Raw genomic sequence first — 16,417 nt, 5'->3', positions numbered from 1 at the left:
CCGCAATATGGTGGAAGTATGGAGAGACATTCAAAAGATGATCGCACTTCTAAAATTTTACTGTTTTAGTTCATATCTTTTCATTGGCTTTATAAAGACAGCTTAAGTCAAGCCAATATTCACATACTGTTCACATATATGACTATGTAGAAATAAAAAGCTTTGTGGGGTCAAGCATTGTAATCTGTACAAAGAAAAAGAGAAAAGAACAATAACGTACGAAAAAAGACAGGTGGAGGACTACCCCCATTCCACCTCCATGAGCAAACTATAAGCAGGAAACGGAGAAGTGGAGATAATATGGGGACAAGAGAGGGAAAGCTGGAGTCATTAGTAGTCCCCGATATAGGGAGCTGCTAGGTTCCTAGATTTTTTTTATTTTGTGCGATGAGTTGCTGATTGAGAATATGAAAGTATTATAAGGCTCTGTGGAAACCTCTTCGTGTACAGGGGTCTCTGTGTACCCTGATACTCAGTTCGGGGGGAAATGAAAGGCACATGAGCAGTTGTGTAATCTGAGGTGGGAGACTAGTTAGGGGATGGGTACCCCTTCCTTACAGTAGAGTTTTAGAGCCCCAATTTTCTGGGGTGTGAGGCATTGGTATTCCAATGGGACATAAAGTCAATTCGGGGTTGTCATTTGTAGATAAATTTCTTTTCAGCGTGTTCAAGCCTGTAGGGAACCAAACAACCACAGGAGGGGCATCTTTTTCCTTCTAAGATAAAGCTATGAGTTGCTTAGCTGCCCAAGTCAAGAGATGGATTTATGTCCAGTCTGAGCTGGTCACGCATTGCATGTCTGCTGAAGGGAGTCCAAGAAGCACAGTAGCTGGGTCAGTTGGGGGTGGTTTTTTTTTTCTCTAAAATAAACACGTTTTTAATGCATAAAAATCTTTAAAAATGGAAATCTGGGAGCCTTAATTATAAAATGCCAACCAGTAACTTGTTAGCACTGTACAATATAGCAGTCAACAGAGATCACTGTCATTGTATGCAAAAACAGCAAACAATAATCCAACTGGACCAGTACAACAAAGCTGGAGCTGTATAATAAAGTAGCACATAATGAACCCAATGACACTGCATAATAAACCAGACAACAACATTCTTACTGGAGTTGTATAATAGCAATTAACAAGGAGCCCAGAAAGCCATAAATAATGAGTCCGCAACCACTGTATAAAAACGCAGTAAGAAAGGAGTCTGCTGATCAGGCCATTTGAATACGTGGACGCGGGCTAGCGGTAGCCCGTCTTTTGTTTTTATAAACCCCTCTGGGTGTGCTATGGTTCCCGATACTCTTGCCAGAGGAGGAGCAGCGTTACAGCTGCGTGTTCTGACACCGAGAGTGCGGACTCGCGTCGGTTGTCAAAAGCTTAAAAAGTAAGTGTCCGCGATGCAGGAGTTGTGGAGGTTTTGTAGCACGTGCAGAGAGCCATGTCTAGACTCTATTAGATCTTTATACGCTGGATTTTTTGATGGTTTCAGAACAAGGTGAAATGATTTCACAGACGCCGGTGTGTAAACGAGGGGCGCCAGTAGTTAGGTAAGCCACCATTTGATGTTCCTTAGCACATTTTCGGATGGCAGAACAGCCGCTCTTTTAAAGATTAATCGGGTGGGTTGTCCTTCTCTTTTGTTCTGTTTTTTAGCATTCGAAAATCGAGTTTGTAAGCTCGTAAATCCCCTATAATTGAAAGGAAAGGTATGAACTATAACGTATAAGTCACTTGACGGAGTAGCTTGCATAGCTGATAATTTGAGCCACCTGGGAGATACTTTTTAGTGGCATGCACTGTGAATACATTGCTTATTCCAGGGTGACTACTTAGGCACGATAGGTGGTGTCTGATAGTAATATGGACTTGTAAACAAGGGGCTAGTAGAGGTATTCTGACACAGATACTTGACACATTTGGTGTTAGGTGGTGGAAAAGATGAATGTAAGAGGCTATGTATAATGTGCATTTTTATTTTTATAGTGTTGCCAATGTTCTCCGACAGTCCTGATGAGGCCTATAGTTGTCAGGCCGAAACGCGTCGACATATTTCCAATGGGTCCAAGGAGTCGGATCAAATAATTAATTGATTCCAAAAGAAACTTATTTAGCACTACTTACTGCCTTGTATAAAGAAAATTAAGGCAGTATACAGCTGGGTGCAAGATCCTCGGGCACCATATAATTGTTGATCACTTTGTTTATGATATTCTGTGTTGTGACTTTTCTAGAAATTGTTGGAGTAGGGCACATATGTAGTTATATTGTATGTATTATGTGTTTTACACTGTATTGTCTTTTGTGTTTAGGTAGGAAGTCTGCCTCTGACCTTGATACGTGTGTGTATATTTACAAATATAATAAATAAGGAAAATAGTTTTATTCCTCCGAACCAGGAGTCAATATTGGTTTCGTGTAATAATTACTTAATTTGTCCCTCTCCTGCTAAACTTTTGTTTGAGCATTGTTAATTAGTATCCTAAGCAGTTGAGGGTGATAGGATACCCCCCTTGTTTTTGGTTAGATAATGCCTTACAGAGCACACAACAATTATCCCACTAGCTTTGTATGATGAAGGGTAACAACGAGGCCACAAGCACTGCAATAAAGCTGTAAACAAAGAGCCTAATGCCACCGTGTAACAATGAGATAAACAATAACCCTAATGGCAGGGATGATAATGTAAACAACAAACCCAATGTCACTGTCTAGTAAAGCTGTGAACAATGAGCCTACTGAAGAGGTATTCACACTTTAGGATGGTCCCTCAAATGGGTCCCCAATTGATCTCGGGTCGGCGCCATGTTCCGACAATGAGCAACAGAGCAAAACACAATGCTGAAAAGCTCAAAGGGGCTCTCCCCATTTCTGATAAACTATCACACTGTGAATACATTTACATTAGTAGGGAGACCTTGCTGCCAGCAAAATATTAGCAATCATGTATTTGATTGCATTTTTAAAAGAGATAACTGAAAATAAATACATGTTTGCCATGGTAAATGTGTTCATAGTTGCCAACTGCAGAGAACAAAATGTGTGAAAACAGGTTTATTATTCTAAAGGGCCCCAATGATAATTTTTTAAGCAAGAGGCATGGCATTTAAAACTGGGAAGAACGTTGTCCTACTGGTACAGTAGAATAAAACAAGTATGAACCTAATGGCACTGCATAATAAAACAGTAAACTTTAAGTCCACTAGATTTGTATAATAAAGCAGCTGAATTTAAGAAAAAAAACAAGTTTGATGCACGGTGGTAAAATGTTTTGGCACCACCGTGCGTTTCTTTATAAAACAAAAATATCTAAACTGGGAATACAATTTTTTTGAACAGAAGTCCAAAACACCTACAACAATCTGGAACAACAAGGGCACATAAATATGACTAAGTTGAAAATCATCAACAGCACTAGCCTACTGCTACATGTGGTGCAACTCACCTTTGGGTTCAGTGATTATATGACTAACACCTAGTCTGTGACAGACATAGTGGAACGCCTGGTTTCCTGGATTGCACCACTGGTCAATGTAGTCATTAGAACATGTCCAAATTGTGTTATTCATTGCATCATAGCAAGCACCTGAAACAAAATATTGAAACTAAGCATGTTAAATCACACATGGATTTAATCAACATGGGATCAAGTTATCTCCATACAACTATAGAGCTTTACAAAGGGCAAAATTGAAGGAATAAGACATAACTGACTTTTCAATGGATTGTTTTCAAGACAGCATACCACGTAAAAACAAGATTACTGAATGGAATGATATTTATTAGACTTGATTAAGTAAACCTTGTTACACATATGATATTCAGGAGCGATACACCTATGCAGCTAAAAGTGCAAATGTGTTCTATTTGGGCAGACGAGTAGCCACTAAAGATTAACTCTTAGTTATATGGTCAATATGTTCTAGTGTGGTCGTTTTGTTTAAAATCTATGTTTGATTAATGAATGATGGCAAGATCTACTCATTGTGTGAGGGTACATCTGGAGAAATTTAGAAAACACCAATGACTAAAAGGGGCAATCTCGTGAATTGTCATGGGCAGGAAGCACACTCACACTAATTAATTCACAAATGAACACACGCACATCCATTCACAACACTCATCAACATTCAAACACACGCACACACCAAACATTCATTTAAAAAACACACACACACAAACACACACACACACACACTCTCTTACCTTCAAGCTCGGAGGTCCCTGGAGGGTTGGGACTGCTGCCTTCCCTCATTGGCTGACCTTAGGTCAGCCAATGTTCTGAACCCTCCCCACTCTGTGACGAGGTGGCTTAAACCTGAACCGCCCAGGCCGAGGTTAATCGGAGCTGCTTCTTCTCGTCACCGAGGGGAAGGGCCTAGGCACCTTTGCTGAGCTGAGGAGGTCATGCCCATAGGACCTGCCACCTCTTCAGCCCAGCAAAGTTCAGCTCAGGCAGCCAGGAGTTTGCACACATCGTGCATGTCTCGCTCCTGGCTGCCTGATCTGAACATGAAGAGTGTCTGTCAGGCTGACCTTTGCTCGGACTGACAGACACTCTTAATAAGTAGCAAAAGGTGGGGTGGGGTGGGTTGGCGTGGCCGCAGCTGTTGTCAAAATAGCTCTCAAAACCTAAGCAGACATCAAACAAATTAATATTTTTATAATGCCGAATGTTGGTGATTGTTAGAGGTACAAGACTGGGTTAAGAGACTTGTTCTTTTAAACACTATTTGGAAGCTCTTAAAGATGTATATTTTGACTGGGTTTCTTGAAACGCCTTTAGTTTTTACTTTGTTTTCTACAGTGAACCAGAAAATAACCATACTGTTTTGGTTCCAATGTCTGGAATAGTACAACAGTTTCTGAACTGTTTATGTCAGGAAGAATACCTTCAAAATTCAAAATACCTCCTGGTACATTTGCTGAATGATTATATGATTGAGAATCTGAAAAAAATACTAAGTGTTACCTTAAAACATTCAGACTGGGTATTAGCAAAAGAGGTACCTAACATAGATAGAACTAAGAAGGATAGGGTGGTCTATACGTATGTTCCCCATATTTAACTTGCACACAGATTGTTAATATACATCTATGCAAAAATGGCCCATTTCAACTCTTTTTAATTCTTTTGAAAGAAACACCACATGTATTTGGTTGTCTGTATTACTATACGAATCACAGGCAATGGCAGTTGTGCCCATCTGCCACAACAGTAAAACACCATGAAAGCCAAGTAGCTCATGACCCGTGCCCAGGACACCCTCTATCTTAACCCTGAAATTTGAGCTCAATGGTGAACAAAGTAACCATAAACTGCTATGTCCCAAACGCATCCTTATGGACTGGTATTTAGACAAAGTACCAGGGAAAAATATTGTGTCAAGAATATCAGTGACAAAAATACTGTGAAGTTAAGTTTCTATAAGTAAACAAAATTTTACTACATAACACTCCACGTATATGTACCTTAATGGTATGTATGCATGGATGAATTTATATATATATATATATATATATATATATATATATATATATATATATATATATATATATATGTCTTCAAGGCAAGTAGATGTGGAGTTAAAGGTAATAACTCTATACTTACCTATTTGCATCTATTTTCTCAATATTTTGGTCCTCAATATTTTTTTTTATACAATATTCTGTCCACGAAATATTACTGGTTGCGCTATTCTGTCAGTGAGGCTTACGGACTTAAACTAATCATTACTGGCTACTGCAGCCAAAACTCACAATGATTGAAGTCAACGTGGTTAGGCAAAGGGACTTACTTATGAACAGGCCATAAGCTCAATATCACTGCCAACTGAGGTGACTGAGGCAGACCTAGTGTGCTGTCGGCATTAGCCCCTGGCTTTCACCTAATCCTGTATATCAATTCTGAGTGTCCCTCCTCCTATCCCAATTACACGGATGTAAGTGTCACGTGTGGCTGATTATTCAGGTGATATAATGATTAAGGTCTTAATCAGTTGCTGAGGAAGGAAGGAAATGTTTGCACCGCTTATCATAATTGTTGAATTTCAATGCTGTTTTTATTTTAGTATTGTAATATTTCTTCAATTTAAGTTTTTTTTGGACACAAACTTTTTTTTTTTTTTAAACACGTAATTTCTCTTGAGTAAAAAAGTAATAAATGAGAACATTTCTTCAATTACTTTTTCAGTTTTTAATGACGTACTTTAGCCTGTATCCAAAGCAAAAAAAACACTGGGTGGTCCTTTGGGTGTGTCAAGGGCTTGGTCTTCAGTCACATGTCAAGCCCCTGTGCCCCCTATTTAGGGTTTTCAGCTCTGCGCAGCAGGTTCTGTGTGTAGGGAATAGCCAAGTATGACCCATCCAAAGTACTTGTGCTTCTCCCACCCCCACTTTAGTACATGGCTTGTCTGTCCCAACGCACTCTGCTCCAAGAAACATCTGTGTGACATTTTGCCATATGCAATAGACTCTTGGTACAGACAACACACTTTAGCTCCTTGTCTAATGCCGCAGGAAAGTGCCACTGTTGGCATGGTTACTCAGGGTGCCATGCCCACAAACCACTGGCTTTGGCCTAGGTAAGTCACCCCTCTAGCAGGCCTTACAGCACTAAGGCAGGGTACACTATACCACAGGTGAGGGCATGTCTGCATGAGCACTATGCCACTACAGTGTCTAAGCCAATTCTTAGACATTGTAAGTGCAAGGTAGCCAAAAAGAGTACATGGTCTGGGAGTTTGTCAAGCAAGAATTCCACAGCTCCATAATGGCTTCACTGAATAAAGGGAAGTTTGATATCAAACTTCTCAGCAAAAAAAAAAAAAAAACACTGATGCCAGTGTGGGATTTATTGAAAAATGCACACAGAGGGCATCTTAGAGATGCCCCCTATATGTCAGACAAACTGCTAGTGCAGGACTGACCGGTCTGTGCCAGCCTGCCACTTTCAGACAAGTTACTGACCACATGGAGTAAGAGCCTTGGTGCACTCTGTGGTCAGAAACAAAAGCCTGTCCAGGGTAGAGGTGCTTCCCACCTCCCCTCTACGAGAACTGAAACACCTGGTGGTGAGCCTCAAAGGCTCAAGCCTCAGATTACAGTGCCCCAGGGCACTCCAGCTAGTGGAGATGCCTGCCCACCAGACAAAGTCCCACTTTTGGCGGCAAGTCCAGCTGGAAAATTAGGGAAAACCGGGAGGAGTGACCACCTGAGCCAGGACCACCCCTAAGGTGTCCAGAGCTGAGGTGATCACCTCCCTGCAGAATCCTTTATCTTAGTTTGGAGGCCAGGGACCAATAGGATAAGGATTGTGCCCCCCTCCCCAAAGGGAGTGGGCACAAGGAGGGTATAGCCACCCTCAGGGACAGTAGCCATTGGCTACTGCCCTCCGACTCCTGTAACGCCCCTAGATCCAGGATTTAAGGGCCTCCCTCAACCCAACTCACCAGATTCCTGGCGACCTGACAAGAAGAAGAAGGACTGCATATCTGAAACCACCAGCAGAGATGATGGAAGACGACAACTGACTTGGCCCCAGCCCTACCAGCCTGTCTCCTGCTTCAAAGAACTTGCAAAAGGACAGCGACACAGCCAGCGGGGCCAGCAACCTCTGCCATGCTCCAGAGGTCTGTCCTGTACCCGAAAGGACCAGGAACTCCCGTGGACAGCGGCCCAGTCTGAGAAGAAACCAACAACTAAGGACTCCAACCTCACTCCGAAAGCATGAGTCCTAACCACACTGCACCCGGTGCCCACGGCCTGTGTCCAGGTGGCCCAACCAGCTAGAGAGGATCCCCAGGCCATTCCGAGCAAGTGTGCACCCTGGGTGGACCCCTCCACAACGATGCCTGCAGAGGGAACCCGGAGGACCTCCCTTGACCAAGAAGCTCTGGACGAAGATATCTGACACCTAAAGACATACTGCACCCGCAGCCCCCAGGCCTTGGAGAACCTGACCCCGGTGCACCAATGTTCAGCAGGCAGCCCTCCACACTGTCCAGCCTGTGGTTTGCGCAAGACGACCTCCTGGACCTCAACTGCAGCCTCTGAGTGGCCCCCGGGGTACCCTCATAGAATCACTGGAGACCCGACATCTTGTTTGCACCCTGCACCCGGCCGCCCCAGCGCCGCTGAGGGTGTATGTTTGGAGCCTACTTGTGTCCCCCCCCCCCCACAGTGCTCCTCTACAACCCCCAGGTCTGCCCTCCGAAGTCAGAGGTACTTACCTGCCTGCAGATCTGAAACCGAGTGCCCCCAGTCTCCATAGGAGCCTGTGTTAATTTCGCCTACACTTTGACCTTTGCACCCGGCTGGCCCCATGTTGCTGGTGGTGGGTGTTTGGGGTTAACTTGAACCCCAACCTGTGGACTTCCTAACCCCTGGTGACTGCAACTGTAAGCGTTGTACTTACCTGTAAAACGATTGAACTTTTCTTCCCCACAGGAACTGTTTCTGAAAATTGCACTGTGTCAAGTTTTAAAACAGATTATTGCCAATATTTCAAAAACTGTATAACTTATCGATTTCAAACAAAGTACTGATGATACATGTGTGAAATACGAATCTACTGAGGTACTTACCTGCAACTTGAATCTTGAGGTTCCAAAAATAAATTAAGAAAATATATTTTTGCTATATAAAATACATTTGTCTGGAGTTAAGTCATTCAGTGTGTGCTTCTTCTATTGTCTGAGTGTACCCAATAAATGCTTTGCACTACCCTCAGATAAGCCTAACTGCTCGACAACACCACCACAAAAGAGAGCATTAGTATTATCTACTTTAGCCTCTGTTAGACCTATGGGGAACACCCTGGACTCTGTACACACTATATCTCACTTTGATGTAGAAAATACAGAGCCAGCTTCCTACAAAGGCCTTCAGCTGTGTACAGTAGTCTTTAAGTGCATCGGACCTTGTCTTACCTTCAGTACACAGTTTGTAACTGTAGGCTTTTCTTTAAAAGACTTACACAGCTTTTTAAGAAGTCTGGGGGAACAGATAGAGCCTATGCCCTTTTCTCTGATCCGTTGGACTCTCTAGAATCTCTGGATCCAGTTTTGGAACAATCCCACAAACTTAAAAAACGTTTTTCTGGGGGAAGTGAGGTGTAAAACTCCATTGTATCCCCCACAAGCTGATCCCAGCTATCTTATACACCCTTTCACATTTTCTTTCTTTCTGCAAAACGGGATTTGCAGATAGATTAAATCAAAACAGCAGCCGAAATCTCTTCAATATATGAAATATACTTAACAGATTTAAACGAAAACCACAAAAAAGCCCTTTTCTTTAACTTCTGCTTTCTTATCAAATAGGACATGAACTGTACAAAGAAACATGGTAAAGGCAGTCTGGACATTACTATAGTAGAAACATTAACTGAAGGTAGACAGTGCAAAACCATTTACTTACCAATTCCTGGTATTAAAGCACCACGTCCAAGAGAACTTCCAGCAGCATCAATGAGATCAGCTCGGCTCGAGAACTGCCCATCGGAAATGTTATACACCAGACTAGAAGCTAAAACTTAAAGAAATATTTCAATCATTATATCATGGTATCTTAATGCGCCCTAGCCGTTCATTTAGTGAATATTCTAATGCTAAACATATAGAAATACTGGGTATAATTTGGAGCACTAGAAAAACAATGCATCTCTTTGACATGAAGGTCCTATTTACAGTCCCTTTTATGGTAACTCCCCGAGGCTATTGGCACGTTGCCACCTAGTTTAAGGACCAGAGATTGCTTCACAAAAATCAAAGTTGCGTAAAACCCTCCTGCCCCCACTGTGCATGTGTTCACATCCTGTCACAACCCTCGCCTCTGAATACCCTCACCTGTTCTCTCATCAGTTAGTTTATAAGAATAGTACCCTGACAAACATTACATATGTAATCAATTCTGTAATTCTGCCAACAACACTTTGCGGGGGAAGGACGAAATTATACTGGATAAAAATTGGGAAGCTTAATGAAATTTAGTACAAAGGTTTTAATGAATGTGGTCACTTTGGCATGTTCCGCTCCGGCATCACTTGCCCTCACCATTCACTTCCATAAATTTAAGTTTCTATAATCAACGCTTTGTCAAGCAGCTCTGCTGGGTATGGCTGTATGGATATTGTTCACCAATCCTGTGTGGATATTTTAACAATCATAATATTTACTGGAATTTTATCTTCGAATGGCACTTGCCATGGTCTAAGAATAATAATAACTATTTCTATTTAATACGTGATTATACAGATTTGGCTGTTTCTAAGCAATGTAAAGAACAGGTGTTACAATCATCAAATATAATGTGACTTAAAGATGGAAGTTTGAGTTAGATGTGCTGAGAGTAGATCTAAGGTCACAGCAAATGATAGAAGCAAGAAATGAGTACTTCAATTACTGAGACATTTTAAGTAACACGCAAAGCACTTCTTGCAAAATCTGAAATAATAATCAAACCCTACGAATTGGAATTCAGCACATTCGCTGTCTGACACTAAGGATCAAAACTTTTTTTTGAGACAGTGTTAGGAAATCATTTGGTTGAGAAGGATAAGTTACTTACCTGTAAATCCTAGTTCTCTTCCAGGGGTATCCTCATCAAAGTCATAAACATTGAATATTCCCGCCCTTGTGCGGGGACCCCGGAGCATATATAAAATATATACACATTATACATGTGTAACAAACAGTCATGCAGGCTATCATGTTAAAAACAGGCTAAAATGCTTTATTTCTATGAAGTTTTTTTTTTTTTTTTTTTTTTTTTTTTAAATACTATAATAGAGCATAAATAAGTAGCCAAGCTCCTAAAACTAGGCTTGGGGAAGTAAGCAGTAGCAAACTCTAGTGAAAAAATAGAGAAAACTGCATTGAAAAACAATGAAGCATTCTTAGCCAATAGGCTGCATGTAGGTTAACACAGGAGAACCATAAAAACTTTGGCACTGTGCCTTTAAGACCCTGAGCACCTCCAGTATCCCACCATGCCTCAGGGGTGAAGGAAAGGTGACAGTTGGTTCACAGTTAGGTCAGTTCTTTTTACGGTGACAATTTGTATAATTGAATCAAAATACTGTCTGTCCTGCACTTCCAGTAGACGTGTGTCCGGGGAGGAGGGTGGGTTGTTTATGACTTTGATGAGGATACCCCTGGAAGAGAACTAGGATTTACAGGTAAGTAACTTATCCTTCTCTTCCAGGGGATCCTCATAAATAGTCATAAACATTGAATAGATTAGCAAGCCCATCCCTAAACCCAGCGGACTGTCCGATAGAAGTGCAGGAATAGACATGTCTTACGCAAATAAATTCCTTAGAGAGGCCTGCCCCACTTGGGCATCCGCTCTTGCATTTGAGTCTAAACAATAATGTCTTGTAAAAGTATGGACAGACTTCCATGTAGCAGCCTTACAAATCTCAGATATAGGAACATTGTTAAGGAGAGCAGCAGTAGCCGCTTTTCCCCTTGTGGAATGCGCTCTAGGCCGCGCTATCAATTGTCTATTAGCTAGCTGGTAAGTATTAACAATACAAGAGACTATCCATCTTGATATTGTTCGCTTAGATGCTGCTTCTCCTGTCCTTAAATGACCATAGTTCACAAACAAGCGGTTAGAGTGTCTAATTGATTTTGTCTTGTCCAGATAAAATTTCAGCACTCTTTTCAAGTCTAATGAGTGCAATGCTTTCTCAGCCGGAGTTTCCGGATTGGGAAAGAACGTCGGTAAAGTTATGGTCTGATTAATATGGAATTCTGACACCACCTTCGGAAGGAAAGATGGGTGAGTTCGTAGAACTACTCTATTGTCATGAAAAACCGTGTACGGTTCTTTTGCAGACAAGGCCTGGATCTCACTGACCCTCCTCGCTGAAGTAATGGCCACCAGAAAAGCCGTTTTCCACATAAGGTGTTGTAAGGAGGCCTTATGGATAGGCTCGAAAGGAGGGCCCATAAGTTTTGCTAGGACTATGTTCAGTTCCCACGGAGGAGAAGGCCTCCGAATTGGCGGAAAAACTTTCTTCAAACCTTCTAAGAAATCCTTGACTACAGGTTTCGTAAAGAAGGATTCCTGAGAAGGTGACTTGCGATAGGCAGTAATAGCAGACAAATGTACCTTAATAGATGATACCTGCAGACCGGATTTCGCTAGGTGAAGCAAATAGGACAGTATGACGTCCTCCTGCGCCCGTATGGGATTATGGCCTTGCTGACAGCACCATATGTAGAATCTCTTCCACTTAAAAGCGTAGGAACGCCGCGTGGAAGGCCGTTTGGACTCTTTCAAGATGTTCATGCACTCCTGCAAGAGTCCTAGGTGCCCATACTGCAGGAATTCAGGAGCCATGCTGTTAAGCTCAGAGAGGGTAGGTTGGGATGCAGAATCCTGCCCTCCATTCTGCTCAGAAGATCCGGTCTGCACGGCAGCCTCCTGTGAGGTTTTTCCGACAGGTTGAGGAGATCCGTGTACCAGAATTGTCGAGGCCATTGTGGCGCTATAAGAATCATTCTGGTCCTGGATCCGTAAAGTTTGCTGATCACTGCCGGAATGAGGGGAATCGGAGGAAAAGCGTAAAGAAATGTCCCTGACCAGTCGATCAACATGGCATTCCCTCGAGATCCTGGACGGTAGAACCTGGATGCGAAGTCTGGGCATTTCCTGTTTACATCGTCTGCGAAGAGGTCCAGTTGAGGCCGACCCCATTGCGCGAAGATGTATTCTGCGACTTCGTCGTGCAGGACCCAATCGTGAACGTCCTCCAGGTGTCTGCTTAGAAAGTCTGCTTCTACGTTCTGCTGACCTGGCAGGTGAACTGCTGTGATTGACATTCCTCTGGCCAGGAGCCAATGCCATATCGCTTGGGACTCTCGTGAAAGGGGTAGGGATCTCGTTCCCCCTTGTTTGTTCAAGTAATACATCGTGGTTGTATTGTCCGTCTGTATCAATAGAGTTTTCCCCTGAATTAGCGGTGTGAAAGACTTGAGAGCCAGATGGACCGCTCTGAGTTCTAGCAGATTGATGTGGTACTGCTTCTCCTTGTCTGACCACAGACCCTGCGCTTGAAAAGGACCCAGATGAGCCCCCCATCCCTGAAGAGACGCATCCGTTACCAGAGTGTCGGATGGAAGTACCTGGTGAAACGGAGCGCCCACTGACAGGTGAGGTCTGTGCATCCACCATCTCAATGACTGCAGTGCTACCTCCGGTAGCCGCATTGTGGCTTCCCAGCGACCTGTTCTTTGGCTCCAATTGGCCTCCAATGCCTCTTGGAGGGGTCTCATGTGGAGTCTGGCATTTGGGACAATAAAGATGCAAGATGCCATGGAGCCCAGTAGTGATGTCACCTGACGTGCCGTAGGTGCGCTGGCTCTCAACAGGTCCTGGCACTTCATGTTTATTGAGGACAGTCGTTCCTCCGAAGGATACACTTTTTGTAGTTCTGTGTTTATGATAGCTCCTAGGTAGTGAAGACTCTGCGTTGGAGTCAAGGTTGACTTCTGGTAATTGACCTGAAGACCTAGAGCTTCGCAAACTCCTAGTACAATGTCCCGATGGCTTCTCGCCTGCTCCGGAGAAGAAGCCTTTAGTAGCCAGTCGTCTAGGTATGGATATATGTATATCCTTTGTCTTCGTAGATGCGCCGCCACCACTGCCATACATTTCGAGAAAACTCTTGGAGCAGACTTCAGGCCAAAGGGTAGAACCCTGAACTGGTAATGCTGTAACGCTACTCGAAAGCGCAGGAATTTTCGATGCTTTGGAGCTATTGGGATGTGGAAATACGCATCCTGCAGGTCGATGGAGTACATCCAGTCTCCCTGATGCAGTTGAGGGAAAATTTGGTGAAGCGCTAGCATTCTGAACTTCTGCTTTCTTATGTATTTGTTCAGCAGTCTTAGATCCAGGATTGGCCTGAAAACGCCCTCTTGACCCTTCTTTGCTACTAGAAAGTAACGGGAGTAGACCCCCCTTTCCTCTGTGGGCAGGTGGAACCCTTTCTATGGCATTCTTTCTTAGGAGGGCGAGAGCCTCCTTGCGTAGCAAGGTGAGATGAGCCGGATTGTGTTTGGTTGGTGGCAAGTGTGGTGGAGGCTGCTTGAAAAGGAGAGAATAGCCATGTTCGACAATATTGAGCACCCATTTGTCTCTTGTGATAGAGTGCCACTCGTGAAGATGAACAATAATACTTCCCCCCACCGGAGTGGTGTACAGTGTCGAGGGAAGCGAGACTTCATTGCTTAGTGGGTGCTTTTGGAGTGGACTGTTGAGGTCTACTTGACCCTCGCTCCCTTGTGTTTCTTCGCTGAAACAGAGGGCGTCCCTGTCGTTGCTGAGACCTTTGCGACCAATGAGGGGTTTGAACCCTCTGTTGGAAAGGGCGTCTATCGTACGGTCTGTACCTCCGCCTGAAATCTTTCCTTCTTTCGAGGCCTACCGCCTTCATGGTATCCACCTCGGTCTTCATGCGGGCCATCTCTTCGTCTGCATGGGCACCGAATAGAGAATTCCCGGCAATTGGGAGATTCAGGATACGTTGTTGTGCCTCCTGTTTCAAGCCAGTGAGCCTCAGCCAGGAAGATCTCCTCGCACAGATACCATGTGCGTACCCATGAGCCGCCAAATCCGCCCCATCCGCTGCTGCGCTGATAACTTGGTTAGATACCAGGCATCCTTCCTGTAGAATCTCTTGGAAATCTTGCCTGTCTTCTCTGGGCAGTTTTTCTGTAAATCTACTGAGGGAATCCCACAGAGAACGATCGTTCCTGCCCAGGAGCGCAGACGCACTAGAGACCTTCATTGCTGAAGCCGCTGTCCCGCACATCTTTCTTCCCAGAGAGTCTAAATGCCTGCTCTCTTTATCCGGGGGTACCGTGGATGAAGATGCCACCGAGTGGGTCTTTCGGGCGGCAGCTATGATCACGGAGTCTGGTGGCGGATCCTTCCTAAGGAATAAAGGGTCTTGCTCTGGAGCCTTGTACTTTTTAAGAATCCGAGCCGGGGCAGACTTAAGCGAGGCTGGGGCCAGAAAAGTGTCCATGGTCGGCTGCAACAAACCAGGCACTAGAGGCAGCAACTTTTTCGACGCTGATCTCTGTTGTAGCGTCTCAAAGATGATTGATGAGGAGGTAGACGGTTCTGGAACCTCTATATTGAGTTTCTGCGCTCCTCTTAGCTACACCTCGTTGAAAGTGGTTATGTCATCCACTGGAGAGACTCTAGCAGGTGGTGAATCTGTAAGAGTAGGTGAGTAACGCCCGACAGAAGAACCTGATGAAGACCAAGAGGGTGATCTTCTTGAGCGCGACCTGGATCTCCGTTGAGAGCGAGATCTGCTGCGGGACGCTGTAGCCGAGCGCCTAGGCCTCGCGGTCGGCTGTCGAGGAGCTGAACGAGCCCGTTCTGCCCCGGCTGTCGGCGATGGCGTTCTTGGCGGGGAGGCAGTGGGTGAATACATTCGCGAATATTGCGAATCTGGGGAGGCCGCTGGTCTGTTGAGGCTCTCCAGCCATCTCGGAGATAGGTTGATGGGCGAGACATGCCCAGGAGATGCTCTTGACCGAGAAGAGTCGCTCGGTATGGAGACCACTGGAGACTGAGCCTTGTCTGGCGAGGGGCGATGTTCTGCTCCCTGTTGGACCGGTAAAACCTGCGTCGACGTCGATGGCTGTTTCGACGTCGAAGGACGCCCAGTCGGTTGGTCCTGCCTCGACGTTGATTGCCTCGACGTTGAGTGCCTTGACGTCGAACGGCGTTCCTTGGACCTCGACCTGCTCGCCGTCGTGTGCCTCGACGTGGAGCGATGGGAGGTTGACGGCGGATGTTTCTCGTGCCGTCGTGGAGATCTCGACGTCGTGTGTCCTGACGTCGGGGGGCGCACAGCCTTTGGCGGCGACCGGGCATGCCGGCGGTGGCTCGACGTCGATCGGCGGGCTGCCGTCGACGGAGACCTGCCCCTGCTCTGATGTTCCCTCGACGCCGTTCCCTTCGACGTCGGGTGCGTCGCCGTCGACGGCGATCTATGCCGGTGGGACGGTGGTAGCGACGACGTCGACGGTGAACAAACAGGTATTTTCCTACCTGTCGACGTCGACCGGGCCATTCTCTCCTGAGAATGGCGTTCTGGATGCCTGGGGAGTGAGGAGGACGATGTTCTTTTCCTCTCCTGAAGCCCATGAAGTCGGATCTTCTCTCTGTCTTTCAGAGTCCTCCTAGACATGTTCTTACAGTACTTACAAGTGTCAGGGCAGTGACTCTGAGGCAGGCATACTATGCACAGAGAGTGGGGATCTGACTGGGCCTTCTTCCCACAAGCAGGGCATTTGACAAAAAGAGAAGGCATTTTTCTGTCAGAAAAAACCTTCCTAGCTCAGACAAAGATGTTACTTGTCGAGTGAAAAGTGAAAAAACGCTTTTTT

General features: G+C 44.8%; 1 protein-coding gene across 5 annotated transcripts in view; it reads right to left on the bottom strand.

The window, feature by feature from the left end:
- HECTD4 (HECT domain E3 ubiquitin protein ligase 4) overlaps positions 1 to 16,417 on the bottom strand; it is a 1,724,100-nt gene that overhangs the window by 1,435,986 nt on the left and 271,697 nt on the right. For all 5 annotated transcript variants that reach the window (XR_011199486.1, XM_069214810.1, XM_069214812.1 and 2 more), the window contains exons 10-11: positions 9,417 to 9,530; positions 3,442 to 3,582 (exon numbers count right to left, since the gene is read on the bottom strand). Coding sequence is in view for 4 of the 5 variants with exons in the window: in XM_069214810.1 (XP_069070911.1) it covers positions 3,442 to 3,582; positions 9,417 to 9,530 (255 nt within the window). In the remaining variant the exon portion in view is untranslated. The remainder of the gene's footprint in view (positions 1 to 3,441; positions 3,583 to 9,416; positions 9,531 to 16,417) is intronic.

This window comes from Pleurodeles waltl, chromosome 11 (assembly GCF_031143425.1).
Source record: "Pleurodeles waltl isolate 20211129_DDA chromosome 11, aPleWal1.hap1.20221129, whole genome shotgun sequence".
Lineage (NCBI taxonomy): Eukaryota > Metazoa > Chordata > Amphibia > Caudata > Salamandridae > Pleurodeles > Pleurodeles waltl.
Note: the sequence above shows the minus strand (reverse complement) of the source record. Positions and strands in the feature narration are given on the sequence as shown.